General features: G+C 42.0%; 1 protein-coding gene across 8 annotated transcripts in view; it reads right to left on the bottom strand.

Moving 5' to 3' along the window:
* The window catches only part of ATG7 (autophagy related 7), a 245,926-nt gene extending 220,881 nt beyond the window's left edge, over positions 1 to 25,045 (bottom strand). For 5 of the 8 annotated variants that reach the window (XM_059161751.1, XM_059161752.1, XM_059161745.1 and 2 more), the window contains exons 1-3: positions 24,927 to 25,007; positions 7,992 to 8,164; positions 7,251 to 7,305 (exon numbers count right to left, since the gene is read on the bottom strand). In XM_059161751.1, coding sequence (XP_059017734.1) covers positions 7,251 to 7,305; positions 7,992 to 8,151 — 215 coding nt within the window. In that variant the 5' untranslated portion in view covers positions 8,152 to 8,164; positions 24,927 to 25,007. Of the gene's footprint in view, positions 1 to 7,250; positions 7,306 to 7,991; positions 8,165 to 14,630; positions 14,734 to 24,926 lie in introns of those variants that run through there. The other 3 variants (XM_059161746.1, XM_059161749.1, XM_059161748.1) reach the window with 3 other exon arrangements.
* Between the last annotated feature and the right edge of the window lie 1,933 nt (positions 25,046 to 26,978).

Below are 26,978 nucleotides of genomic sequence, written 5' to 3'. Positions count from 1 at the left end.
TTGGAAATATCTGGTCTCCTCTCTGAAATGATTACCTTGTGTTTTAGAGGTTACAGATGCTAAATGAAAATACTCATTTCATTAGGAGCCTAATATTGTTGTCAATTACAACTACTGCAGAGAGAATGCATTTTTATTGATTGTACAGTTTCAAAGACCTCATGTCTCTTGGAATCTGTACAATTGGGTTCACAGGGGCTGCGAGGATAGAAGATCGAAACCTAGACCAGGTGTGTGGGGGTGTAATGGGTGGCCAAGGCAGCCGTGCCAAATGTTGTCTTTGGGGCGCAAATGCCAAGTCCTGGGAAAAAGTAACTTTCAATGGCCAGAGCCTTCCCTTGGGGGCTGACAAGTTAGCAAATCATAAGCTGTTTCTCACAACTCTACTCCAATAAAATATTTTTCATTCACGTGGGAGGAGGACATCAAAGACAGTCTTAAAGAGAAAGACAAATCACAAAGGAGCAAGACTCAACCTAGAGGGAGGAAGAAAGAGCACAGTAGTGCTTGGTACACTAGGCTCCCTACATTCAGACCTGGCTTTATGACATTACTGCTGAACTAGAAGGGACAGAGCTCTGCTCTAATTGTGATACATGCACAAAAAGAAGGGACCCTTCTTCCTAAGTGCCTGACTGTCCCAGGTATGTGAATGCAGTGTTGAAGTGTCATCATAGGAAGTCAAGTAACTGCCAGCATGCTGGCCAGGCTCCTAGAACATTAGTGCTCATGCAAGTTAATCAGAGAGCACAAGATGAAGTTTCAAAGGGAAGAATTTTTCATGAGTAAAGTCCCACCAGGGGAGGTAGCCAAGGAAACAAATTTAAAAAGTGATAGTGGGAGGAAAAGCCATTCTGCCAACCTCTCCAGGTTCAAGTTCACTTGTTCCACAACAAGTGAAGATAGATGGCTCAGACAAAGAGTGGAAAGAGTCCTGGACTTCGAAACAAGAGAATTTAGTCCACATCCTGGTCCTAGACACATATTAGTTTAGTTTCCTAAAATTCCACTTATATGAAATGCCCAGGATAGCAAATCCATAGACAGAAAGTAGATCATGGTTACTGGGCCTGGGGAGTGGGAGAAGGGAAGAGTGTAGAGTAACTGCTTATGGGTATAGGCTTGCTTTCTGGAGTGATGAAAATGTTCAAGAATTGGTGGTGGCAGCTGCACAACCTTGTGAATACACAAGTGTAAAAACTGCTGCTGCCACATTTTTAAAGGGTGAATTTTATGATATGTAAATTATATCTCAATGAAACTGTTAAAAGATCAGAATTAGAAATCTTTCCCAGATAGTAAAGCCAACTGTGAACTCTCAATGATGTAGACGAAACAGGTAAAGGACTAATTTTAGAAAGGTCTCAAGCCTGGACCTCCTTGGGGATGCTATCTCTAGGAACTCAGCCTGCACTTCACTCAGTCTCCCAGCCCTGAGTGAGGGAAGTTCTGAAGCTGGTTTGCACCTGTTATTCATACCTGGCCAAAGGCAGGACAGACAGGCAGGGTGGTGGCCAGGACAGAATAAATTCCCCAGAAGACAGACAGAGGTGATTTTGCATTATTTGGAGGAATCTCTGTTCTAACTGCACAGCTATGCAGGCCTACGAGGAACTTTGGGAACCTAGAAGTTATACTTAGTCTGGGGGCATGCATCATGCTTTTTGTAGTTATCTGTGAGTGTCTGTTTTGCAACATCTCTAACAGATTCCACTGCTGTCTTTCCACCAATCGCACCACATCCCATTTTGACAGCCATGCATTTAGACTGCTTGTAATTGATTTCAACAGTTATATGAGCAACTAGTACATGTCAGATCTGTGTTAGGGGCTAATGAGATAGTAGAGATTAAGAGAGTCTCTGTTCTGTGCTGATGATTTTGCATATGAGTCTAATTTCCTTAACTATTTTTTAGAGGGCAAGGGTTATGCTTTCTATTTCCCTAATTAAGTCCAACTTGAAGCTTAGTAAAGAAAATATTTCTTCTGACTGCAAAGATAAATGTTCCTCAAGGGAAAGAAGCCCAGAAAACTAATGGTTTAATGAATCAATTTCACAATTATGCAGAGATTGTCCACCAAAATCTACTCTTCCATTCTTAAACAGAAATAGAGTACATATATGCTGCTTGAGGTGGGGCACCACGCTTCCCAGACTCATGCTCTCCCCAGTGGAACCTGAGCAAAGTGATGCATGTCCTTGCCTGGCAAGGCAAAGTGACAATTCAGGTTGTTGGGTTGTTGCTGTTGTTTTTTTTAACTTTTTGTTTGGTCTTTCTTTCAAGATTTTATTTCAAACAAGTTAGCTAACGTATAGTATAGTATTAGTTTCAGGGGTAGAATTTAGTGATTCCTCACTTACATATAAAACCGATTGCTCATCACAACATGTGCCCTCCTTAATACCCATCACCCAGTTACCCTATCCCCCCTCCTACCTCCCCTTCAGCGATCCTCAGTTTATTTCCTCTAGTTGAGTCTCTTGTGGTTTGTCTCCTTCTCTCTTATTTTATTGTCCTTCCTTTTCCCTATGTTTATGTTTTGTTTAAATACCATACAATTTCACTCCTATGTGGAATTTAAGATACTTTTATTTTAAGTAGGTCCCATGCCCAACATGGGACTTGAATGCAACGACCCTCAGTTTAAGAGTCACATGCTCCACAAACTGTCAGTCAAGTGCCCCCTACAATTCCGTTTTAAGCAATACACAAATACAAGCTCTCTAGAATGATGGGAGCCTTAGAGGTAAGAAGACTGAACCCCAGTCCCAGACTATTAAGTGGGCAAGAAATAAACCTCTTTTGCGTTTGGGCCATTATGTTTTGGAGTCTCGTTTAGCAGTATACCCTACACTAAGACAGCTCTCTCCAGTGCAAAATGGTTGATGCCTGACAAAATACTACTTGACTGCTAATTCACCTCATACAATGTGGAGAACAGGATTCTTATGGTGCTAACCCCTGGCAGAGACCCATTAGGCTTCCAGGGACTCAGAGAATAAGGGATTTATCTGGTGCTATGCAAAGCTGAGATACTCTTGGCATCTACAAATGAGTACTAGGACTGTTAGCTCTTCAGCTGTACCTTATTCCTCTCTCCATGCCCAGTGCCTAGCACATTCTATTGTCAAGATACAGAGGAAGCAATCAATAAGTATTTCTGAAATAAGCATTACCTTTTCACATTTATTACAGCACAGAGCACACTAAAATGCAAACATGTATCTTCTACCTCTATCCATTCCCCATGTTTCTTAAGTCTTTGTATTTCTACCACCTACCCATCCAGCATGTAAGAGGCATTCAGCATCTGATGAGTAAATTTATAACCATTTCCCCTACAAACCCATGCAGGTGTAAGGCAATAAAAACAAAGAAAGAATAATAATGAAAATAATTTGCATATGAAGAACTCCTTTCTTCTGTGGTACTCCAAGTACTTCCATTAAACTCCCTAGCTGTCTTAGTCTGTTTGGGTTGCTATAAGAAAATATCACAGACTGGGTAGCTGATGAACAACAGAAATTTATTTCTCATAGTTCTGGAGGCTGGAAACCCAAGATCAAGGTGTCAGCAAGGTCCAGTTCTGGTGAAGGCCCTCTTCCAGTCACAGACTGCCCATTTAGCTCCACATCCTCAAGTGGTGGCAAGGGCTTGTTAGTTCTCTGGCGGTCTCTTATAAGGCACTGACCCCACTCACGAGGCCTCTGCCTCATGACCTAATCCCCTCCCAAAAGCCCCCCCTCCTGACACCATCACCAGGGTCATCAGGTTTACAACATAGGAAAGGCAGGGACACAAACACTCAGACCAAAACACTAACCATCCTAAGACAGATTCAGAAAATCACAGACTTGTAAAACTGGAAGGAACATCAGAAGCCAAGTGCCAGAGATGAGGAAACTGAATGTGAGGAAATTAAAAGCACTTATCCTAGGTAAGAGAGTTAACCCGCCTTAGATAAGAGGCTGGCCGGATCCAGCACTGCCACTAGGGCCACGCCTCATTCCTGCCCATCTCCTCAACCACATAGCCTCCAACACTGCAGGTATTCAACAGTGCAATGAAAAGATATGACCAGTCAGATCAAGCAATTTCTGTGAAAGTCATAGCTGCGCAATCACAGATATTCTTACCTCCATCAACTAAAATTTCTGGATCATTTAAGATGTTTAGATTTTGTAATAAGATCAAAACCTAACTTCTATGAACTACTTTTTTCCTGTAACTAATTGTTCCTAAGAATACAATTATTAAAATCTTTAAAAAAAAAAAAAAACAGAACATAACCCTTCAGTCTAGTCCAGAGTAAAGATGGGAGCGAGTTTAGCTTTTAATTAATGTTAGAGTCTTGAGATCATATTAAAACTACACTGCTCATATGCCCCCTTGAACAACTTCAGCTAATTTAATGCTTATACACTGTCAGTTTTTTTCCTTATTATCTTGTAATTGTTTCAGAGGTAAGTTAATCTCTACCAAAACAAGAGAGAGATTACCAGGATTTGACTTGTTTTGACAAGCAATCACAAGGAATTTATTACAGAGCAAGAAAGGTCTGAAGAGAACAAGAAACACCAACACATACCTTTTAAAGATAAAAAGACTAATATATTTTTTACTAGGACCACGTTTTGTTTATTTTTCCTAAGCCTTTCTTTCTCCTCAGAGTGTGACACGTTATTTATTTCAGCATATCAGATCCCTGATTTACCTGGTATAGGGAAAAGGACTAATACCATTTTAGATTTATGTTACGCCATTAAATTTTGCAATTTGAGATAGAAGAATCAAATGTGTTGACTTTTTGAGAGATTTTAAAAATATATTCTATGGCTAAAATCAAGAACACAAGAAACAACCGGCATTGGCAAGGATGTATAGAAAAAGAACCTTCATGCACTGCTGGTGGGAATGCCAACTGGTGCAGTTGCTGTGGAAAAGAGTATGGAGGCGCCTCAAAAAATTAAAAATAGAATTACTGTATGATTCAGTAATTGCACTATCGGGTATTTACCCAAAGAATATAAAAACACTAATTCAAAGGGATACATGCACCCCTAATATTTACAGCAGCATTATTTACAATAGCCAAATTATGGAAGTAGCCCAAACTTCCACCAACTGATGAAGGGATAAAAAAGATGAGATATACATATATACAATGGAATGTTATTCAGCCATAAAAAAAGAATGAAATCTTGCCATTTGCAATGACATGGATGGAGCTAGAGAGTATAATACCTAGTGAAATAAGAGAAATAAGAGAAAGACAAATACCATATGATATCCTGCATTTAAGAAATTAAACTTAATGGGGCGCCTGGGTGGCTCAGTGGGTTAAAGCCTCTGCCCTCAGCTCAGGTCATGGTCCCAGGGTCCTGGGATCGAGCCCCATATCGGGCTCTCTGCTCAGTGGGGAGCCCGCATCCTCCTCTCTCTGCCTGCTTCTCTGCCTACTTGTGATCTCCGTCTGTCAAATAAATAAATAAAATCTTTAAAAAAAAAAAAAAAAGAAAAAAAAAAAGAAATTAAACTTAAGGGACGCCTGGGTGGCTCAGTTGGTTAAGCAGCTGCCTGCGGCTCAGGTCATGATCCCAGCGTCCTGGGATCGAGTCCCACATCAGGCTCCTTGCTCGGCAGGGAGCCTGCTTCTCCCTCTGCCTCTGCCTGCCATTCTGTCTGCCTGTGCTCGCTCTCTTCCCCTCTCTCTCTCTGATAAATAAATAAAATCTTAAAAAAAAAAAAAAAGAAATTAAACTTAAGAATTTAAAGACATAAAATAAACAAGCAAAGGGGATAAAAAAGAGAGAGAAATCAAGAAACAGACTCTTCTGTTTTTTATCTTTAACAGATGGTTGCTAGAGGGGAAGGGGATGAAGGGATGGGTTAAATGGGTATTGGGGATTAGGAAGGACACTTGTCATGATGAGAGCACTAGGTGATATGTGACATTGTTGAATGATTATATTGTACCTCTGAAACTAATACAACACTGTATAATGTGGAAGCATTGACTACACTGAAGCCTTCAATTCTTCAAGTACTAATCGTCTCAGAACCCCTCAATATGGTTTCAGCTCCACTTCTCTGTGTGGAATTCAGTTTGAGACTGCAAAGAGCCTAATCAACAAATCCAATGACCCTTGCATTGAATGCTGACCTTTCTGCTTCTGACACTGTTGATCAACTCTTTCCTTCCTGAAAGCATCCATCTATGGTTTCTGTAGCACTTTTCTGGTTCTTCTTCCTCTCTGAGAATTCTTATTTCCTTTGATAGTTCTGTATCTTCCTTCTTGCACCCCCGATCAGATCCACTCACCAGTCTGGCCCTCTGTTCTTCTTACGTGATAGTCTTCCTCTCTTAGAGCCTCACGATCTCCTCTGCATGGACGACCCTCTCCCTGACTCCAGGGCCTCCTGGGCATTTCCACCAGATGATGTCATCTCAAACTCAACATGTTTTAAACCAAGTATAACCTCCTTCTAAAATCGTATCCCCCTCCTGGTCTTTCTGTTTCTGTAGAATATAACAAAATGCCCCTGGCTACTCAGACTACAACTTCAGAAATCTATTTCACTCTCCTTCTAAATTTAGCCACCTTGGGCAAGCCATTTTACCTTCTGACCCACAGTTTCCTCGTCTGAAAAAAAGAGAAAAATCACATCTGGCAGGTCTGAAAGGATTATGTATATGAAAACACCTGCATAATTAAGTCAATAAATGTCTCTCTTCTCTCCAGCAGTACCTATGGCTCCCAACCAGGGGGAAAAACAAAAAACAAAAAACAAAAAAACCTCTTTGAGAGTGTATATTGTGTTTCTTTGTATAATGCCTTACACAGTGGCTTGTATGTAGAAGTAGCCTAATAAATGTTCACTGATGTCCATGGATAAGCAACTGAAGGAGTAAGTGAAGAAGTATCAATAAGGAATCACAAAATATTAAATAAAATCCAAAGCAGAAGGGCTACTATCTACATCTCAACCAATATAGATGATATTTGACACCTAACAGGCTCTGATAATTACCTGCTAGAAAAAGGTATATCCAATAATCCTAAGCATCTAGCACTTGTCTCTGGGGGGTACAAGAGAAGTGAAAAGCTGGCCCTGCTTCTGGGGGCTCCCCAAAGGTCCCACTGTGGCTCACCTAAGTTTAAAGTTAAGAATGTTCATTCCTCACAGAAAGCAAACACTTTAGATTTTAAGCCAAAAAAAAAAAAAAAAAAGAAAAAAAATACTCACATGTCAAAAGCACTGAACTCCAATGTTAAGCGAGCTGGCAGCCCAGCAGAATCACCTGGACAGAAGCATTATCACATTTTCCATTATGAGTCAGTAACAGCAGCATTCATAACTAAAATGTCTGTGAATAATTTTGTTCTCTTTCTTGAGCCCTAAGTGCCCTGTCCAATTCCTGGTCATCCATATTCAACAGGGACTTAGCAGAAGATGCCAGAGCTTTTCTAAATTGGAGGAATTTGTCCAGACTATAAAAAAAGATTCATTGAGAAAAAAAATTTCCAATCTCCTCCCTCAGCAATTTTAAGTAGTCAGTATTAATTCTTTGGGTTAATAACGGGAGTCTCACTACTCTCTTTTCTTTTCCCTGCGCCCGAGGAAAAGAAGTGAAAACGAGTTTGTGTCAAAAGCCAGGAAGTAAAAGGGGATAAAAGGTATGGCACACAGAATATAATCAATGTTACTGTAATAGCACTGTATGGTGACAGAGAGCAGCTACGCCTGTCGTGAGCAGAGCATAATGTATAAACTTGTCAAATCACTATGCTGTAAATCTAAAACTAATGTAGCACTATGTGTAAACGACATCCAAATAAAAATTAATTAATTAAAGACGGTCAGGAAGTAAAATAGAAACCAGTGAAGAGCATGAATTATAAAAGACAAAGGTAGGAAAGCTGACCCTATAGTGGAGGGCAGAGAGCATAACAGAAGATGACGGGATACCGAGTTACTGTCACCCACCATTGTAGTAATAGCCCTTAATGTCCTTGGGACCTTCATCCAGCCGGTACTCATTCAGTTTCCTCTGGGTCAACTCATGCCAGAATCCAACGTCCAAGGCACTGCTAAAGGGAGCGAACTGCAATTTGGACAGCCCAGGATCCCCCGGAGCTGCTGCCATTATTTGCTGCCTACTAGAAAACAAAACAGAACACAGCAAAATAGCACAACATATGGTGAGGGGAAAAAAAATTGTAATAAGGCATAACCAAAACAAACAAGCAAAAAATGATGGGAGGTATACAGGCTACCTAAAGATCTAACTGAAAATCACCCTGATTTGGCCTATATTGCTAAGTTTCACCTCCTGACAACACAAATGATTTTCTAAGTAAATCCTTTCTCTTAGGCCTTTCTGACCTTTACCCTCTGGGTATCTCCCTTTCTTGTTCAAGTCAGTCTGATGGCAGCAAAAGTGCTATGCCTTCATAGACATAATCAGAGTCACAGAAATTTTTGTCCTCCTGTGTGGTCCTGGAGAACTTCACACATGCAAAACCCGAGTCCAGCAGGTCAGAAACACAAGGCCAACTATACAAGCTCTGAATTATAGCTGCACTTGAGCACCCCCTGCCCCTGCTGAGGAGAGAATGAACAAATTTCTGCCCACCTAACCTGAATTTTTTTTACATCCCATCTTTTATCTTTTAAATGCACGGAAAATTTGCATTTTACTGTATATACATATTTTAATATTTCATTCTCCCCCTGAAATCATCAAATAAATGTGACCCTCCTGGCAATCAGGCATGCCCACACTGTAACTCTCCTACTCCTGCATGCACACTCAGGGGGACACCACTGCCAGCTGGAGAAGCACAATACTAGAGGACCTTGGTATTTCCAAAAAGCAGAAGTGGGGGAGGTCTCTTCACTTTCCACTCTAACTTCCCTATGACCAGACAGAGTAATATTTCTGCAGCAGAATGTATGAAGAGTCACATTAGATGACAACAGTTCACATCAACCACATCACAGTTTTGAGCCAAGATTATTACATAGCTTTCTGTTTTCCAAACTTGTTGGATTTGGGAATTAAGATCTAGCAAGCTTTCTGGTGCCTGGGTGGAGCCCCAGGTCGGGCTCTCTGCTTAGCAGGGAGTTTGCATCTCCTTCTCCCTTAGTGTGCATGCATGCACATGCTTTCTCTCTCTCTCTCTCTCTCTCTCTCCCTCTCTCTCTCATAAATAAAATCTTTTAAAAAGAGAGAGATAACAAGCTTTTGACTGATAATAACTAGATGATAAAGTGCAAAGTTAGCACTACATGAAAATGCTAAAATTCCAGGAGGAGAGGAGTATGGAGTAGGGAGGAAGTCTCAGAGAAGGTGCTCTTTAAAACTCCCCACTGCCTTAGTATGCATTCTCAGTATCATGCGTTAGACAATGCCTGACCCGAGGTTTTCAAACTTTCCCCACCTTGAGGGCTTATTAAAAACTAAAGATGAAGCGACACCTCGGTGGCTCAGTCAGTTAAGTGTCTGCCTTCAGCTCAGTTCATGATCTCGGGGTGCTGGGATGGAATCCCTTATCGGGGTCCTTGCTCAGTGAGGAGCCTACATCTCCCTCTGCCGGTTTCTCTCTCTCCCTCTGACAAATAAATACATAAAATCTTAAGCAAAACTAAACTAAACAAAACAAGACTAAACTGAGGATGCCTGGGCTCCAGCTACTGGAGAGAAGGGAGGATGAGGGTGACCAGGAGTCCCCAGGTTTGACTAGTACCCAGGCAGGTCTGATTCAAGTTTGGTAGTACTTGATGGGTTCAGGCCACTGGCACTCTTACTTTTGGAGGGCCCACCTCTTAACCATTTCAAATATATTTAAATGTAGCCTCATCCCATATTAAATAATTTCTGGCTTTTAATTATTTGAAAGGCTTTTTATAATTCTGTACTCTCAGAATGTTCATCTCTTTCCAGGTCACATCTATTTCCATTGGCCCAGGGAAAGCTTATGGATCCCATGCACTGAGACTTCAGTGCCCAAAGGAGAAACAGACCCTCATATAGGTGATCTGGGGGCTTCGCACTGAGAAACGTGGGTCTAGAATACCCAAATGGCTTCCTCCAATCATTCCCTTCTACTCTTCCTCCACAATATTTTCTGCTATTAGTTTTTGAAAGAATCCATGCTCAGCCCTCTCCTTGGTCTGTAAGTTTTCTCAAAAGCAAAATTATTCATTATCTTTTTTTTAAAGATTTATTTATTTGTTTATTTGACAGAGAGAGAGAGGGAGAGATCACAAGTAGGCAGAGAGGCAGGCAGAGAGAGAGAGAGGAAGGGAAGCAGGCTCCCGGCTGAGCAGAGAGCCCGATGTGGGACTCGATCCCAGGACCCTGAGATCATGACCTGAGCCAAAGGCAGCGGCCTAACCCACTGAGCCACCCAGGCGCCCCAAAATTATTCATTTTCTACATTAATTTCTATTTATATGCCAGTGAACTTTAGGACTATATTTCTAGAGAGCTAACCTCCAAACAAACAGTTGACCTTTGAATAACACAGGTTTGAACTGCACGAGTCCACACCTACATGGAGCTTTTTCCAATAAGGTACAGTACTATAAATGTATTTTCCTTAAGGTTTTCTTAATAGTATTTTCTTTTCTCTAGCTTACTTTAAGAATACACTCTATAATACATATAATCTAGTTGTTTGTGTTAATCGACTATGTGTTAATGCTATGTGTTAATCGACTATTGATGTTATCAGTAAGGCTTCTGGCCAAGAATAGGCTATAAGTAGTTAAGTTTTGAGGAGTCAAAAATTATACATGGATTTGACTATGTGGGGGTCGGCACCCCTATCCCCCACATTGTTCAAGAGTCATCTGTATGTTTTAAAGCCAAGACTTGGATTTCTCACAGACAACTCAAGTTTGGCAAACCCCAAACTAAACATTTCTTTTCTTTCTTTCTTTTTTTTTTTTTTAAAGATTTATTTATTTATTTATTTGACACACAGAGAGAGAGAGAGATCACAAGTAGACAGAGAGGCAGGCAGAGAGAGAGGGAAGCAGGCTCCCTGCTGAGCAGAGAGCCCAATGCGGGACTCGATCCCAGGACCCTGAGATCATGACCTGAGCTGAAGGCAGCGGCCTAACCCACTGACCCACCCAGGCGCCCTAAACATTTCTTTTCCCAATATTCTGCCTATTTCCCAGTATGTCCTAGTTAACTTAATAGTACCAACTATATCCGAGGTCAAAACCTCAAGTCATCTTCAGTTTTCCTATTTTTCACATTCAGTAAATCAGTAATTGCTAGAAGCTAAACCTTAAATGGGCCTCTGGAATGAGATGCAGGTGACAGCTACAGAGCATTGACCAGGACGAGGCACTGCAGCAGGGCATGCACCTGAATTTACTCCTCTCGAAAGCCCTAATAAGTGACAGTTCCGGTTTTACAGAGGAAGAGACCGAGGTTCAGAGAGGTAAGAAGTCCACAGAAGGACATACAGGTAGGAAAGTGCAGTGAAGTGGGGAGGGAGAGGATCCAAATTCCATATGCCCATATTCTTCATGCAATTTTGTGCTTCCTGTATCCAAGTCAGCCTCCCTTCTCTCCTCCATCCCGCTGCACAGGTCAGGCCCACCATCTCATACCTCAGCTCCTGAGTTAACATGCTCACAGGTCACTGCCTTTGTCTTCTTCAATGCTTTCCACTATTCTGTCTTCAAACAAGACATCTATGTTGCTACTGGAACTGATTTGCACTGGCACTCCCTTGTTTAAACAAACAAAATCTTACCAGCTTTACCCCCAGAAAGAGTAAGGTGTCAACACTGTCTCAGCTTGCTTGTTTCCCAGCCTTACGCCTTTCCCTCGGAAACCTCTCCCCATCTCTACCATGAAAACTCCTTCTCATCTATTAAGATTTTTTATGAAGCTCTCATTAACTAACACCCACAGTCAGTGGGCATCAATGGGTCCCTTCTCTGTGATGACAGATGAAAACTTCATTAGGGCGTTTGCCATCACGAATCATACTTGCTTTTTTGATTATATGGTTTTCAAAACTTTTTAAATAATAGCAGTAGTAGGGGTGCCTGGGTGGCTCAGTGGGTTAAGCCGCTGCCTTCGGTTCAGGTCATGATCTCAGAGCCCTGGGATTGAGTCCCACATCGGGCTCTCTGCTCAGCGGGGAGCCTGCTTCCTCCTCTCTCTCTGCCTACTTGTGATCTCTCTCTGTCAAATAAATAAATAAAATCTTTAAAAATAATAATAATAATAGCAGTAGTAGTAATAACTATTCTAATTGAATTTTTATTCTGCGCCAAGCACTAAACATTTTACACATTATCTTAGGACAAGCTCAAAGTGATTGCATTATGCCTAATTTATAGAAGAGAAATGGAGGCACTGAGGTATCAAGTAACTTGCCCAAAGTGACTCAGTTAGGAAGGAAAAGAGCTGAGATTATAATCCACGTTGATTAGCTTCAAAGCCCCAACTCTCTCATCACTATATCTGTACTGCCTCGAAGGGAGACACCCCTTTTCAGAACCTTTTTATTGCCTATCAGCCACACATATGTGAAAAAACCATTTTGAAAAACATTTTCATACTAACTTACTCTCCAACAGAGTCAAAAGAAAAAGGTCATAGCCAGAGTAATCATCCACTATGGAAGGAAATCAACACAGCAGCAGACAGTGGTACAAATGGATCTCTGAAAGCCTCTGTGTGATGGGTCATCAGGCTCCTACACGCTTTAGTCATCCACAACTTACTCTTAAAGGTCAGTGGTAACTCATCATCATTTGGATGACCCGATGAGGTCATCAAGATGGAATTTTGCCAGGGCCAGAGATGAAAGAGAAGACTCTCTCCTATACCACACATCAACAGCTGGGAAAAAAATGACTCAGGAAGACCACTCACAAGATGACAGATGGGCATACTAACAAAGTGATATGCATAAGAGACACATCCTTTAAACATTTTCTGACTTATTTGAGCCTTTAGAAATTTCAAACAGAACCCAAGAGCCTATTTCACAAGAGAAAGTGGTTGGTATTCAGCCACTGAACTACTGCTTGACAGGCTAAGAAAACAGAAAGGTCCTCAGCAGCAGCAATATGTGATGAGGACATTGCTGGAAACATCTGAAGAGCACACTCAAGTATAACTGCATCATTTAAGAACCCATACATCTGTGTCACATTGCCATCTCCTTAAGCTGGAAGGGAAGATCTAAGGAAGTAATGATCAGAATGGAATTCTGGAAGGAGTAGTGAGTTATAGGTACAAAGTTATTTGTCACTAACCTAGATCCAAACAGCACCTGTTTCCTTAAAAAAAATGATGTGCCTGTACAACCCTAGACAGCACAAGGTGAGAATTCTGGCCTCTGCTTTGCTTAGAAAGTTAAAGATTTTATCTACCATACTTCAACACTACAAACAGACATAATCAAGGAAGGAAACTGACAGGGGCATCAATATAAGTGTGGTTCAACTTCATTTCTAACTATTTCTATCACATTCAGGATGTGAAACCTGGGAGTTACACAAAATGGGATTGTGTCACTTCCACTGAAAGAGAGAGGCTTTGATGAGGATTCAACACTGTCATGAGCAAGAATCCCAGCAGTAGCCAAAATATCCAGTCAAGATTTAACTTAAATAGCAGGTGGGTAAATACAAACTCTGGGGCTGTGTGTACCACCCAAACGTGGTGCAAATTTCAGACTTTATGAAAATAAAACTAAGTCACACTCAGCAACTTATACAAAGTAGGAGCTCATAAAACACCAATGTCTGAGTACTTGCCAAAAGTGTTTTTTACAAATGGTCCTAAACCTTGGGTAGTGCTGTTCTTTAAAGTCAAATCCCCACAGGAAATGGGTGACAATGGTTGCCTCCCAAGAAAGCGACATAGAGTCAGGAGACAAGGGTGTAGAGAGACTTATTTTCACTGTATGGCCCTATTCTCTCTGAATTTGTGTTCAAAATTCAATGAATTTTGTGTATGTGGAATAATAATAGAGAAATAAATAAAATAATTAAAGAAAAAGTCCCAACCCAAAGGCAAGACAGGGAATGAAAGGCACCCAAGACTACCAGCATAGCAGCTTTAATTCCAAGAAACAACACCTGAGAGATCCCTGGTGCAAACCATGTCTTACTCATCTTTCTTCAGCCCTCAGCACACTGCCTAGACTATATTAGGAGCTCAGTAAATGTTGACACACTATAATAGTCCTCTTCCCCCAAAAAAGGCCAATAGATGGATCCTATAATGAGACAAATTACAGCAGACTTTAAATATTACTAATAGCCTGAACTGTCCAAATAAGAAACAGATTGGCTGGAGAGATAATGAATTTTCCATTAGTGGAAGTGTCCGAGCATATATTAGATGATTATTTGCCAAGTCATATTGTACAAAGGATTACTGTATCAGGCAGTCAGATGAGACCAGGGTTTTGGCAGGCTTTTTCTGAAAAGGGCCAGATAGTAAATATTTTAGTCATTGCATGCCAAAACAGTTTCTGTCATAGTTTCTTCTCCTTTTTTACAATGCTTGAAAAACGTAAAAACAATCCTTAGCTCATGGACTGCATACACACAAAAAGGCCTTGGTCAGGATCTGACCTGAAGGCTGCAGTTTGAGGACCCTCGGACTAGACGATCTTCCACACCCGTCATTTGGTGAAGCAGTCCGCAAGGCCACAGTCGCTGTTCTACAGTAGAAACCCTGTAATGTTGCAAATACATCTTTATGAACTGGAAAACCAAGTCTACACAGAACACTCACACATATGTCAGCATCAGTAAGCTACCATGAAGCCCAATTAATATTTACTGAAGCTCAGAGCATCTGGGTGGCTGACTTGATTTCAGCTCAGACCATGATCTCAGGATCCTGGGATCGAGCCCCACATAGGGATATTAGCTCAGTGGGGAGTCTGCTTGGGATTCTCTTTCCCTCCCCCTCTGCCCTCCCCGTGCTCTCTCTCAGATAAATAAATAATGCCATTAGTGGCATGTCACATACAAAACTGGCATATTCCCACACATCTGATGTTTCCCACTTTTTCCTGGACCCCTACTACTACCTTCCAACTTTTCTGGAGCCACCTTGGTGGCCCCACCGCTCCTCACCTCTGACTTGATGCTGAAGAAGCATCAAGCTGCTTAGTGCTCCCCTCACATACCTGCTGTCCTGCCTCCTCAACTCTGAACAAATAGCTAGCTGTCTAAAAGACACCCTTGTCCCTGTGACTGACGCACTTGTCAAAATCCAGCTCAGAGGTTATCTGCTCCAGAAAGCGTTCCCAGAGCTGCCCTTCACTCTCATTACTCTGTTTGCTCTTCTCCATTGGCTACAGTTAATCACTTCTTCTCTGAGCTACCTCCACGTTTAGTATTATTGTCCAGCTCTTCTCTGATCTGTCTACCCCCGTCAATCTGATTGTAAACTCTAAAGCTACAGATCCTGGATCATATTCCTCTCAATATACCATAGTCTCTTGCACAGTGGCTCTCAAACGTTACTAAGATGAGTTCTAGAAACCTTTTTATGGGTACCTTCTATAAGAAAAGCAAGAGAAAGAAATAAGCCAGGCTTCTGCAATTGGGAAGACAAAGCTCATTACCACGGAATGTGGTGATTAGAGAAAGAAATCATGAACAACATATGGAAATAGTCCATATACTCAGAAGGTCTCTAAACCTATTGTTTTTTTTTTTTTAGGACTAAGACCTTAGTAGGCAAGAGATATGCATGTACAAATCAATTGAAGTGAAACCTTAATCAAAAAATTACAAAATTAGTAAAGAATAGATCTTTCTTCCTGAAAATATTCCCAGGGTACAGGAGTTAAAAGCTTACATTCACAGTCACAAAGTAACTTTCCACAAAAAAAATGATTAATTTCAAAGGAGAGAAAAAGTCACTTTACAGTGACAAAATCTGGCAGACACCATCCTCATGGAGGGAATAAAGTTAACAGCAGCATCAGTGGGACGAACAGACATACATGCTATCTGATGGAATGCCACGAAAAGCACAAACATCTATAGCACTCGGCTAAAAACATGACTTGGAGCTCAGTGAGAGGAAATGTCAGGTAAACCCTAACTGAAAAATATTCCATACAATGACTGAGACTGGCTTATAATCTTCCGAAGTGTCAAGGTCTTAAAAGTCAAGGGAAGACTACAGAATTGTTCCAGAGTAAAAGAGAAAGACATGATGACTGAGGGCAACATGTGATCTTGGGTTGACACTCTGCTTCTATAAATGTTGCTACTGAGACAAAATCTGGATGTGGTCTCTGGGAGAATGGTATATGAAAGGTCTTTGTCTTATTCTTGTAAGGTTTTTTGCAAGTTTGAAACTGTTCCAAAATAAAATATGAAGACAATTTTAATGCCTGCACACACCTAGCCTATGTTACATTCAGCAGGCAAAACCAATTAACATGATAGAAGTTAGAAGAGTAATTATAGGCTGGGGTGGGGCTAATGACTGGGAAGGGGAAATAAGAAGCCTTCTGGGAAGCTGGACATATTCTATATACCTTGAGCTGGGAGCTGGTTATAGGGCACATATATATGTGAAAACCCATGAGCTATAGATCTATGGTTAGTGCACTTTACTATATGTATACTATACTTAAAGAAAAAAAAAAAAAGAGACACCAGTATTCAAGCTACCATGACCCTACAAAGAACCTTCCTGTATTCATTTAATGGTTAACAGATGACCTATTTAAATCTAGCTTTGGTGAAAAGAAATTCATTGCTCTAAATAAGGCTAAACGAAGTATCATTTCCATAAATTTCCCTGGCATCTGTTTTAAAGAAGCTAAAGAAGGAAATATTTTGGCTTTGCTGCTTAGATAATTAATTGGAGCAGGAAGGCTCCCTGTTGAGTCTGTCCAACTGGTCTCCCTCTGGTGGGGGGCCAACAGGATTGGACACAGCAAATATTAAGCCAGTATAGGATTTTTGTAAAAATGAAGAAGTAAAATTGGTAGAAGATAAACAACAATCATGGTGATAAAACAAACTTGTCTTCAGGGAAACTAGACCCTTGGAGGGACAGCAGAAAAAGAGACTAGCCTCAATGTACTAAAAAAACGCCTTGCTATCACTTTCCACCTATTTTCATTGGATTTTTATTTGTCTGCTTTGGGAGGGCAGGGGACTTTTAATGGTTCAGAGAAGGGAGGCTAAAGTGATAGCAATTGGGGGTCTGGTCTTCAGATAGACCCAAGTGTGAGTTCCAGTTCCAACTCTCACTGGCTGAGGAACCACGGGCAAGGAACTTCATCCCCTGTGCCTTGATTTCTCATCTGCAAAATCAGGATAATTGTACCCAAGCCCTGAGGTTGTTGGGAGGGCTAAATGAGAAAGTGTGTGATGTGCCTGTTCCAGTGCCTGGCACAGTCAGCAGTCAATTAATGGTACGGCTATTAGTTCTTGTCAACACATCCTCCCACGTTAGCCAACAGCATCTGACTAATGTGGTTGCCCTTCCCCATACTCACTATGAAAATTTTCTCTGCCTCCAACACACCTCATTGAAGCCTCCCCTCCCTCAAAGGAGCACTGCAGTCACAACAGAGGTTTAATTAAAATGGAACGGATGGTCTCCTGCTATAGGTCATCAAGAAGTCCAGAGGAGTAAGTTCTAAGGGTTAGGAGCACTTTGTGTTCAGTTTCCCTGAGGCCGTGTGGGACCATTCACTTAGCAGAAGTGCCAGAATAACCGCAGTCTGGCCCCAAAGTACCTTCTCTGGGCCAAAATGGAGCACAAAGAGCAGACTTCTGTTCTCGTTCTCCCAGCTGCGAGCTCTGGCAGTCATTAAAATAAGCACCAAACCATATGGCCAAGTCCTACTGACAAACAGAGTATATTCTTAGCTGCTGATGGGTTAAAAAAAAAAAAATGAGGTGGAGACGGTCAGGAGTGGGGAGAGGGCCCCTTTGGCATATGGAGCCAATGCATGTTTTGTCAGCTAATAATGCTTTGTGAGTTCATGAGTTTTGGAAATAATGTGCAAGGCTGCCAAAGAGGGAGGTTTACAAGCCCTCCCTTCCAAAAGGAGGTGGGGCAAAGTTCCAAACTTCGAAGACAGATTAGGCTTAACCAGAAGACGAAAACTCAGGACTCCTACAGGGGAACCAGCTGGATTCAGAAGCCTCGATTCCTTTTAAAAAATCACATCAGAGTCAAGATGCCCTTGAGCCAAACCGATGTCTCCACAAGACACCAAGTCATCTAAAATGGCTCTTTTTATGATTGTACTGTGAAGTGGTCACAGCTGATCACATACGCAGAGAAAATAACTGCTATTGCAGATGAGTGGTCTCCCTCGTTCCACATATGCCACCTTTACCCCTACAAATCGACATTATTTGCTTCTTCAAGAAGTCAATCAGAGAACTGACAGTCACCTCTAAACTCTTCAAACTATAACCTTCATTCTCACTGGCTACTTGTGCAAGTTGTTTTTCTTTGGTTTTCCTTCTGCTTTAATAACCTTAAGCTTCACACACACTCTGTTCTTGTTCAGCCTGTTTTTGAGAGTGGGTCCACTGGCTACCAGCACTGTAGGGCGTCCAAACCTAGGAGGGAGAGGTAGTGACAGCTGTAAAAGCTGAGAAGGCCTGTGAGAGAGGAGAGACAATACAAGGAAGATGGAGATTGGTTGCCTGCTTTTGAATCCTTTTTGTTACCTGTACCAATCAACAGTGTCACTTTGCTCCATTCTGTATATGAGGGACAGCCACCTGGATTCACCTGAATCACTGTGGAGCCTTGTGTCAACCAACAAGTAAAATCCGTGATACTTTCCTGAAAGCTGGCTGAGTTATGGAGGCTAGCTTCTGAATAACAGAGGCTCTGTGGTTTTCAGTTTCAGTGATATTTAAGGAGTCCTGGAAAAGGAAGAGGGGCTGAAAGATTGGGCCAAGCCAATACTTGATACCAGATATTCAAAATACTGATTTCCAAAGATGAGAATAGGGTTGGATTCTACATCCCACTGGACAGAGATTTTGCTCCCAGGAGGGGTGTCATGTGGGCCTTTTTAGATCACGTGGCACTTTTGTACAATTAGGAAACTGCAACCCTTCCTCAAGACGTTTTACTTCCTTCCCTTAGAAAATTGCTGTAATACACTGATAGGTTGGCTCAAGACATTTTACCCTTTATTGCCAGAAAGTTGGTGCTACAAAAACAAACCCATCATGCCTATGGCCTATACAAAACACCCCTCAGGTGTGGCCTCTTACTCAGTGTACAACTTGGTACAACCGAATGAAGCAGTTCCAAGTAATTATAAGAGGCCATTACGGTTTAAGAATAAGTCATAACAGATTAACAGCACTTCTTTCTTGATCAAAGAACCCCAGACATAGGACTTAGGATATCTGGACTTCAGCAAGGTTTCTGACAAGAATGCTCCAAATATCCTAGTAGACAAGATGAAGATGTCATAACTGGATATACTGACATAATCAGAGGGATCAAAAACTGGTAAAGTAGTCTTATCCAAAAAATGTTGGTTAAGGTATGAACTGATGTTAATAAGGAGCTAATAGGTGTTCATTGGCTCATTCTTTGGTTTTGCCCAATTTATTTTTATTTGTCTGTGTGGACAAATATTCATCAGTATTTACTAAGTATTTCATGTGTGCTGAATCCTGTGTTAGGGGTCTGGAACAAGGAAACAGACACAGAAATCACATAAACAAATATTTTAAATAAGGTATAGTTACCGCATTTTACCAATAACCTGGATAATGATAAAGGTTTGCTTATCAATTCTATACACGACATTAAGCAGGAAGGAATAGGTAATATAATGGATAATAAAAGTTCAGAATAAAAAAGGTTCTGACCAGCTGATATAACAGGCCTATTTTAGTAGGACTAAAAACTTCATAGAGGTAAACATAGGGTCTTAAATCTAAGTAAAAAAAAAAAAAATTGGACAATGCAGCTGATACACTGGAGGCAGTATGGTAACGGAAGGGCCTAGCTTCATAAGCCAGAGACACCTGAGTTAAAAATCCCACCTCTGCTACATCTAGCCACACAACCTTGGGCAAGTCATTTAATTTCTCTGAGTCTGTTTCCCCACTTATAAGATGGGACATCAACCGTGTATAGTTGTATCACTGTGTGGATTCAACTATAAAATGCATGTATCTGACACAGGAGGTACTCAAAAACATAATTAATGTTTCCAATAAAATGTGTCAGAGACAGAGGGATTTCCACTTAGTTATTCCCTCAATAAACTTCAATATAGTATGTACAAGTTCTTGTGCTATATTTTAGCATTTAACGGCAAAAAGCTAAGGTCTTTGCATTTTAGGATCTAAGTTTTGAGGGTCAGACAGACTAGGAATGACAGTATAACAATCTGTATAAAACTAGTGCTGCAGAGTATAAGTGTTTGTACAGACTGTTAAGGGAGGAGGAAGGAGAGGTACCTAAATTAGACTGAAAAAGCAGGGATTTATATTTTAGTAAAGATCGGTATTTTAGAAAGGGCACTTCAGCACCACTAAGGGCCAGACAGGGCAAGCAGCTCAGAGGCCATGCAGGTATAGAGAAAGAAGTGAGAAGAGCCCAGACTAAGGCAGTAGGAGAGAAAATGGAGGGGGAAATGTGTTAAGAGATATCAAAGAAGGAGAATCTGTAGAACTCTGATGACTACCTGGGACGGGATGAGAGAGAAAAGTCCAAGATGACTCCAAGGCTTTGGCTTGAATGACTAAATGGAAGGAGGAGAATGAGTCAGAATGGATGTAGAAAGAACTGTAGGAGGGAAGCTGATGAGCTTCACTTTGGACTGAGTTTGAGGACTGGTTCTCAGGAGAGATCCCAGCTCAGGGCACAGAACAGGGGACTTTGGCACACTAAGTGGGAACTGAAGTTGGGGGTGAGAAGAGCACAGAGTATAAGGCAGAGCCTTGGCGAAAACTAGCATGTAAGGGACAAAAGGAGGAAAAAAGGATACAATGGATACAGGGGAAACAGCCAGAGAGATAGCACAAAGCAGGAGTGGTTTTCATAAATGAAGCAATATATCAGCAATATCAGATGTGCTCAGAATTCAAGACAAGGAAGGAAAAAATGTTCAGGAGTTTTGGTAACACAGAGGTGTGAAGACTAGGGAGAGCAATTTTGGAGGACCTGTGGGTGGAAGCAGGATTTTAGTGAATGACGACTTCAGGAAGTCAAGAAATGTGGTTGGGAAGAGGTGGTGTGATGACAGAAGTTAACAGGAAAGTGTTCTGTTTTTCCCAGATATTTAAATGAGAAGAGATGGTTAAGCAGGAAAGAAACAGAATAAATGATGGAACCAAGTCCTAAGGAAAAGAAGGAGATGGAATCTCAGCACAAGTAAAAGAATTAGCCTTAAACATATTTCTTTCACAAAATTAGGCAAAGTTATACGGTCAGCTGGAGATAAGTTTGTAAGTGATAGCAGTTGAGGAGTCTTAACTGATGGTTGCAACTTAGTGAAGTCAAAGGCAAGGTTAGGAAGCTGGGAGAGGAATGAAAATCTGAAAGACAAGGAGGAGATGGGCAAGAGAGCCGTCCAAATGCAGATGGGGAGTGCCAAGTAGCACCAGGAGCCCACAGCATGATAGTGGACAGGATGTGTCTACAACAAAGACTGGGGGTGGGGCGGGGTGGTGCTCAGGTCACCACAAAAGAAGTACAGCCCTGGTCTGTATGGTCAGACTCCCCAAGGAAAAAGATCTTCTTTTACATACCACACTCTCAAAGACAGACTGTCAAACAGGATAAGTTCAAGGGAGGGTAATCACAACAAAGGTGTGAGAAAACCCCAGAGGTGATCACCTGGGGTTGGCCTGACACCGAGTTGTTGGTACCCAGTCTTCCAGGACCATGGGGTTGTATAATGTCTACTGGGTAACAAAGCAGCATCTCATTATTCTCCCTCAAATACACAACCAGGCCTTACACTAGAGATAGGTAGAAGGATCAGGAAATAGAAAAAAGGAGGAGGAAGGCATTTCAGAACTTCATTTCCCATGGGTCAAAGTGGAGAAAAGAGGCCATTTGGACTTTCAAATAAAATCTCAGAGGCGATCAGGGATAACAAATCAAGGACCACTAATCAAAGAACTTTGTTATTACTTACATCCACACACAGGATCCATCCCCTCCATCCCATATCCCAATTCATCTTCCTCCTCTCCCCATGTGGTGTTATCTATGGTGGTAACTATCAGTCCAGCAAACCCTTTCCTTTGTCCCTTAAACCCACCCATCTGTCTCCCTCCACACAGCCACTGCCTTGGTTCAGGCCTCCCTCCTCTGCCACCTGGACCAAAGCAACAGTGTCCTCACTGGTTTCCCTGTGGCCCTACCCTGTCCAGTGTAATCACCATGGAACCGTCTGGGTACTTTAAAATAGATGAGAGCATGTCACACCCTGTTTTAAACTTTCACTGCCTCAGCTCTCCAACACCATACCTTCAAGAAAGTCCAGAAATCTTAGCATGGCAATATTAACAGTTAGTTCATCATTTACCATCTACCAACATCAAGCAGGTAACATAAAGCATTCAATTCTCACAGCAACCCTGGAAGGTTGGCTTATGTGAGGAAACTGAAGTTTAGAGTGATTGCCTAAGGTCTCAAAACTAGTTCAATGGCAAAGCCAGCATAGGTACACAAGTAACTTATATTCCAAAATCTGTGTTCTTAATTATGTATTATACAATCTCATGTTGCCCACAAAGCCCTTTGTGATCTGCCTCCTGCTTACCTTTCCACATTCATATCTTAGCCTGGGTGAACTACCTGCAAGTACATCTGCTCACACCATTCCCAATGTCTGCAATTCATCCCACCTCCACTCCTCTTCTCCTAACTATTCTTGCTCATCCTTCAGGCCTATGGGCAATATGTCCTCACAGAAGCCTTCTCTGATGCCTCAGCCTGACTTAACAATTGCTCTAAGTCCTCCTCTGGCAAATCTCAATAGCTTCATACCATAGTGCTGTGGTCTATCTCCCTGACTTAAAAAATAACTCCCTGAGGCCAGAGATGTGCATCTTGACTGAGAGCCCTGTACTTAACTCCTTAAAGAATTTCAAAATCATGTCACATGAGGGTTAGGGAGGAGCTGGCCAAGAAAAATGGAAGGGGAAGCAGAGATGTTTTATGTTTTATGCAGAAGCAACAGGAGCAAAGGGTCACAAGTGAGACACAACCTGTAAACAGTTTAACAAGACCAAAGCACAGAGGGATGGAGAAACAATTAGGCAATATGAACTTTCACAAGACTGGCTTTTTCTTCATTCGCATGTTAGCTCCAAAGTCATCTCCTCAGAGAGTGCATCTCTGACTAGCTAGATTTTTTACTAGCTCCCTCCGCTTATCCCCAGTTACTCTCCATCACATTACTGTTTCTTTTTTCTAGGGTCCAACAGGATCTGAAACACCTACCATCCACTAAAAGCACTATCTTATTAACAATTGCCACAACTGCCACCACCACGATCAAAAGGTATGCTCCATGAACAGCACCTCTACATCAGCGGTGCTTATAGTGATGCCTTGAACATAACAAAATTCTCAGTTGTTGTAGCATATACTATGGGTAAATAAATTAAATGTGCTCAGCCTGGAGAAGAAATGGTGTGAAGCAGAAGATAAACTAGCAACTTTCAAAGGTGTGTGCGCAATAAAGTGGAAGGGAGAGCCCAAGGGCCTGAAAGAGGGAAAATGAGCTGAGATTATGGGGTAGCCGCTTTCAGCTCAACATATGGCCTAAGTCAAAGCTAGGGAAAGACCAAACAACAATAACCAGAAATAGTGAGTTTTCTACCACTTAAGAAACTTAACCCGTGGGCAGGGGTGTCACAAAAGAAATCCAAGTATTCAATGGGAAAGGGAACCTGGGACCCAGAGGCCTGAAACTGGCAATCACAGATATGCCGGGTTCCAGCTGTAGTTTAAAAACATCTTTTTAAAATTGGTTTTGAAAAAACTGTAGTCGTCAGTGTTTAAAAATCAAGAGATTACACAAGTGCAACACACGAGTTTTGTTTTCATTTCTCCAACTTCATACATGTTAGTGCTGTGCTCATAAGCTCAATTCAGTAAAAATACGTTTGACTCTGATATGACAATATATTTCTTACACCTACATTTACCTTACCTGACTGAATAAGCATTAAACTTTGTAACCCTGGGTCAAACTGAAGAGTAGAGAATCTTAGCTCAGAAAGCCCTTATAAAAAACTGGCTTCACGGGCGCCTGGGTGGCTCAGTGGGTTAAGCCGCTGCCTTTGGCTCAGGTCATGATTTCAGGGTCCTGGGATCGAGTCCCGCATTGGGCTCTCTGCTCAGCAGGGAGCCTGCTTTCCTCTCTCTCTGCCTGCCTCTCTGCCTACTTGTGATCTCTCTGTGTCAAATAAATAAATAAAATCTTAAAAAAAAAAAAAAAACTGGCTTCACTTAACGCCCTCGCTTCACAAACGACATCATCACTCCCATTTTACAGATGAAGGAAGAGAGGCTCAGAGAGAAGTGACATGCCAGAGTCACAGAGCAAATGCAGGCAAAGCCAGAATAAGAACCCTGCCGTCCTATCTCCGGTATCCCAACACCGAAGATTCAGAGGATTCCTTGCCAGACGACAGGAGGGGCTGACATAGGACACTAGGAGCTTTCTAGTCAGAAGACCCCGAACTGAACAATTCCCGGGGATGTGGCTGGAGAAGGAGGGTGAGAGCCGGAGTCAGTGACTCCCCGGAGAAGGGAGGATCCTGAAATCCACCAAGACTTTCGCCCACACTGCCGAGCTCGCCCCTTCCCACCAGGGCCTCCAAAACTCAACCCACAGGACCCCCCACACTCCCTCACCTGCGCGGCTCACTTACCGCCGCTCAACTTCCGGCAACCACGGCGTCGTCCGCAGCGCGCGCCCCGATGACGCAATATAGCCCCGCCCGCCCGTTCTTCAGGGTTAGTGGTGCGCCTGCGCACACGGAGGCGCGGGCCAACCTGGTAAATGAGCCCCTAGCACCGGGCTGAGTGGGAGGAACTTGAGTTGCAGCGAAGGCGGAGCGTCAGCAGGTGGGCGAGTCTCCCTGATGAGAGATGAGCTAGTTTATTAGCTGTGGCAATGTGTATACGCCAGTCATGCTTTGAAAAAAAACTGCTCCACGTTCTCTCTTTCGATTTCAGAGCATGACAGGAATTATGATCATTTCCGTTTTCAAGGAGAGGCAGCTTTAAACGTATCCTAGGTGCCATTAAGGAGACAGGTGTGGAGACAGATGAGAATTTTAACAGGTAAAATCTCATGAAGGTCGTCAGTGATTAACCTGTTCTTTCTAAACCAAATATTATTCTCATAGCTTCCTGCTGTCAATGGGATGAAGTTACTCCTTCCAAATTATTTATCGCGCATTTCCAATGTGCCAAGCATTTGTCAGATATTGAAGACACAATAGTGAGTATAAACTTCATGTGACATATAAGGCCATTCAGTTCATAAGGAATTAAAGTGACTCAGATGTAGATCAATAGATTCATAATGATTAGAGTAATTACAATTATCTATTCTGTTTTCAGGGTTTCATATTTTCTAATCACCACAAAGACCCTGAAACATAGATGTCATATAATTGCCATTTTACACGTAAAGGAAGAGAGACTAGGAAAAGTTAAGTGATTTGCTGAAGGTTTCAGAGGTTTAGGGATAGCATTCTTTTTTTTTTTTTTTAAGATTTTATTTATTTATTTGACAGAGATCACAAGTAGGCAGAGAGGCAGGCAGAGAGAGAGGAGGAAGCAGGCTCCCTGCCGAGCAGAGATGCGGGATTTGATCCTGGGATCCTGATATCAGGACCTGAGCCAAAGGCAGAAACTTAACCCACTGAGCCACCCAAGCATCCCTGGGAGAGCATTCTAATGGAAGCATGTTTGACTTTGCCAAATAAGAAAACAAATCCAGACTTAGTGAGGAGATACTTTATTTGAAAGGAATATTGGCAAGGGGGGAGGAAAAGGGAAGAGAAGGAACTATTGTAATAGGGAGACCACTCTGACTAAAAGATCTGCAAGTGGCTAAGGGTTAGGCAACAAAAGTTTTTCCTTGGGCTCCTGGGTGGCTCAATTGGTTAAGGGACTGCCTTCAGCTCAGGTCATGATCCCAGAGTCCTCGGATCAAGCCCTGCATTGCGCTCTCTGCTCAATGGGGAGCCCTGTTTCTCCTTCTCCCTCTCCCTCTGCTGCTCTGCCTGCTTGTACTCTCTTGCTCTGTCAAATAAATAAACTCTTTTTTAGAAAAAGAGATAATTTTTCCTTAATAGGGAAGAGTAAAGAAGGCTAGAAAGAACTGAGTGTGGGAAAGTGGAAGGAAAAGGTGGCTTGATCAGATAGTAGTAGGTCAGAGACTGTTTTACCGCGAGGTCAGTCTATTCTCTGCAGGGGGTGTATAGTGGCTCAGGCTGAGGTGTTTGGGTGGCTCAGTGGGTTAAAGCCTCTGCCTTCGGCTCAGGTCATGATCTTAGGGTCCTGGCATCGAGCCCCCATATCGGGCTCTCTGCTCGGCAGGGAGCCTCCTTCCTCCTCTCTGCCTGCCTCTCTGCCTCCTTGTGAGCTCTGTCTGTAAATACATAAATAAAATCTTTAAAAAAAAAATAAGGGGCTTGGAGGGTATGGGAGAAGCTTAACTAAAGTTGGTTAACAAAGCATTTTGTTTTGATTCATCAGTGGATACAAGTAGTTCAGCTAAACATTTAGAAGGCGAAGAAGAGCAGTTCAGGACTGTCTTGCCTTGTCACAGGTAAACAAGGACGTTATCCATGAGTCTTAACGTAAGTCATAGAGGAGTAGATATTTCTTTGCAGTAAACCCTTCCCAGAGGACAGAAAAGTGGAGGAAGGGTGTTGAAAAACCAATACTTTTCTCAAGAGCTCAGCGAT

The sequence above is a fragment of the Mustela lutreola genome, chromosome 2 (assembly GCF_030435805.1).
Source record: "Mustela lutreola isolate mMusLut2 chromosome 2, mMusLut2.pri, whole genome shotgun sequence".
NCBI classification, from domain to species: domain Eukaryota; kingdom Metazoa; phylum Chordata; class Mammalia; order Carnivora; family Mustelidae; genus Mustela; species Mustela lutreola.
The sequence above is the reverse complement of the archived record's forward strand: the minus strand, read 5'-3'. Positions and strand labels throughout refer to the sequence as shown.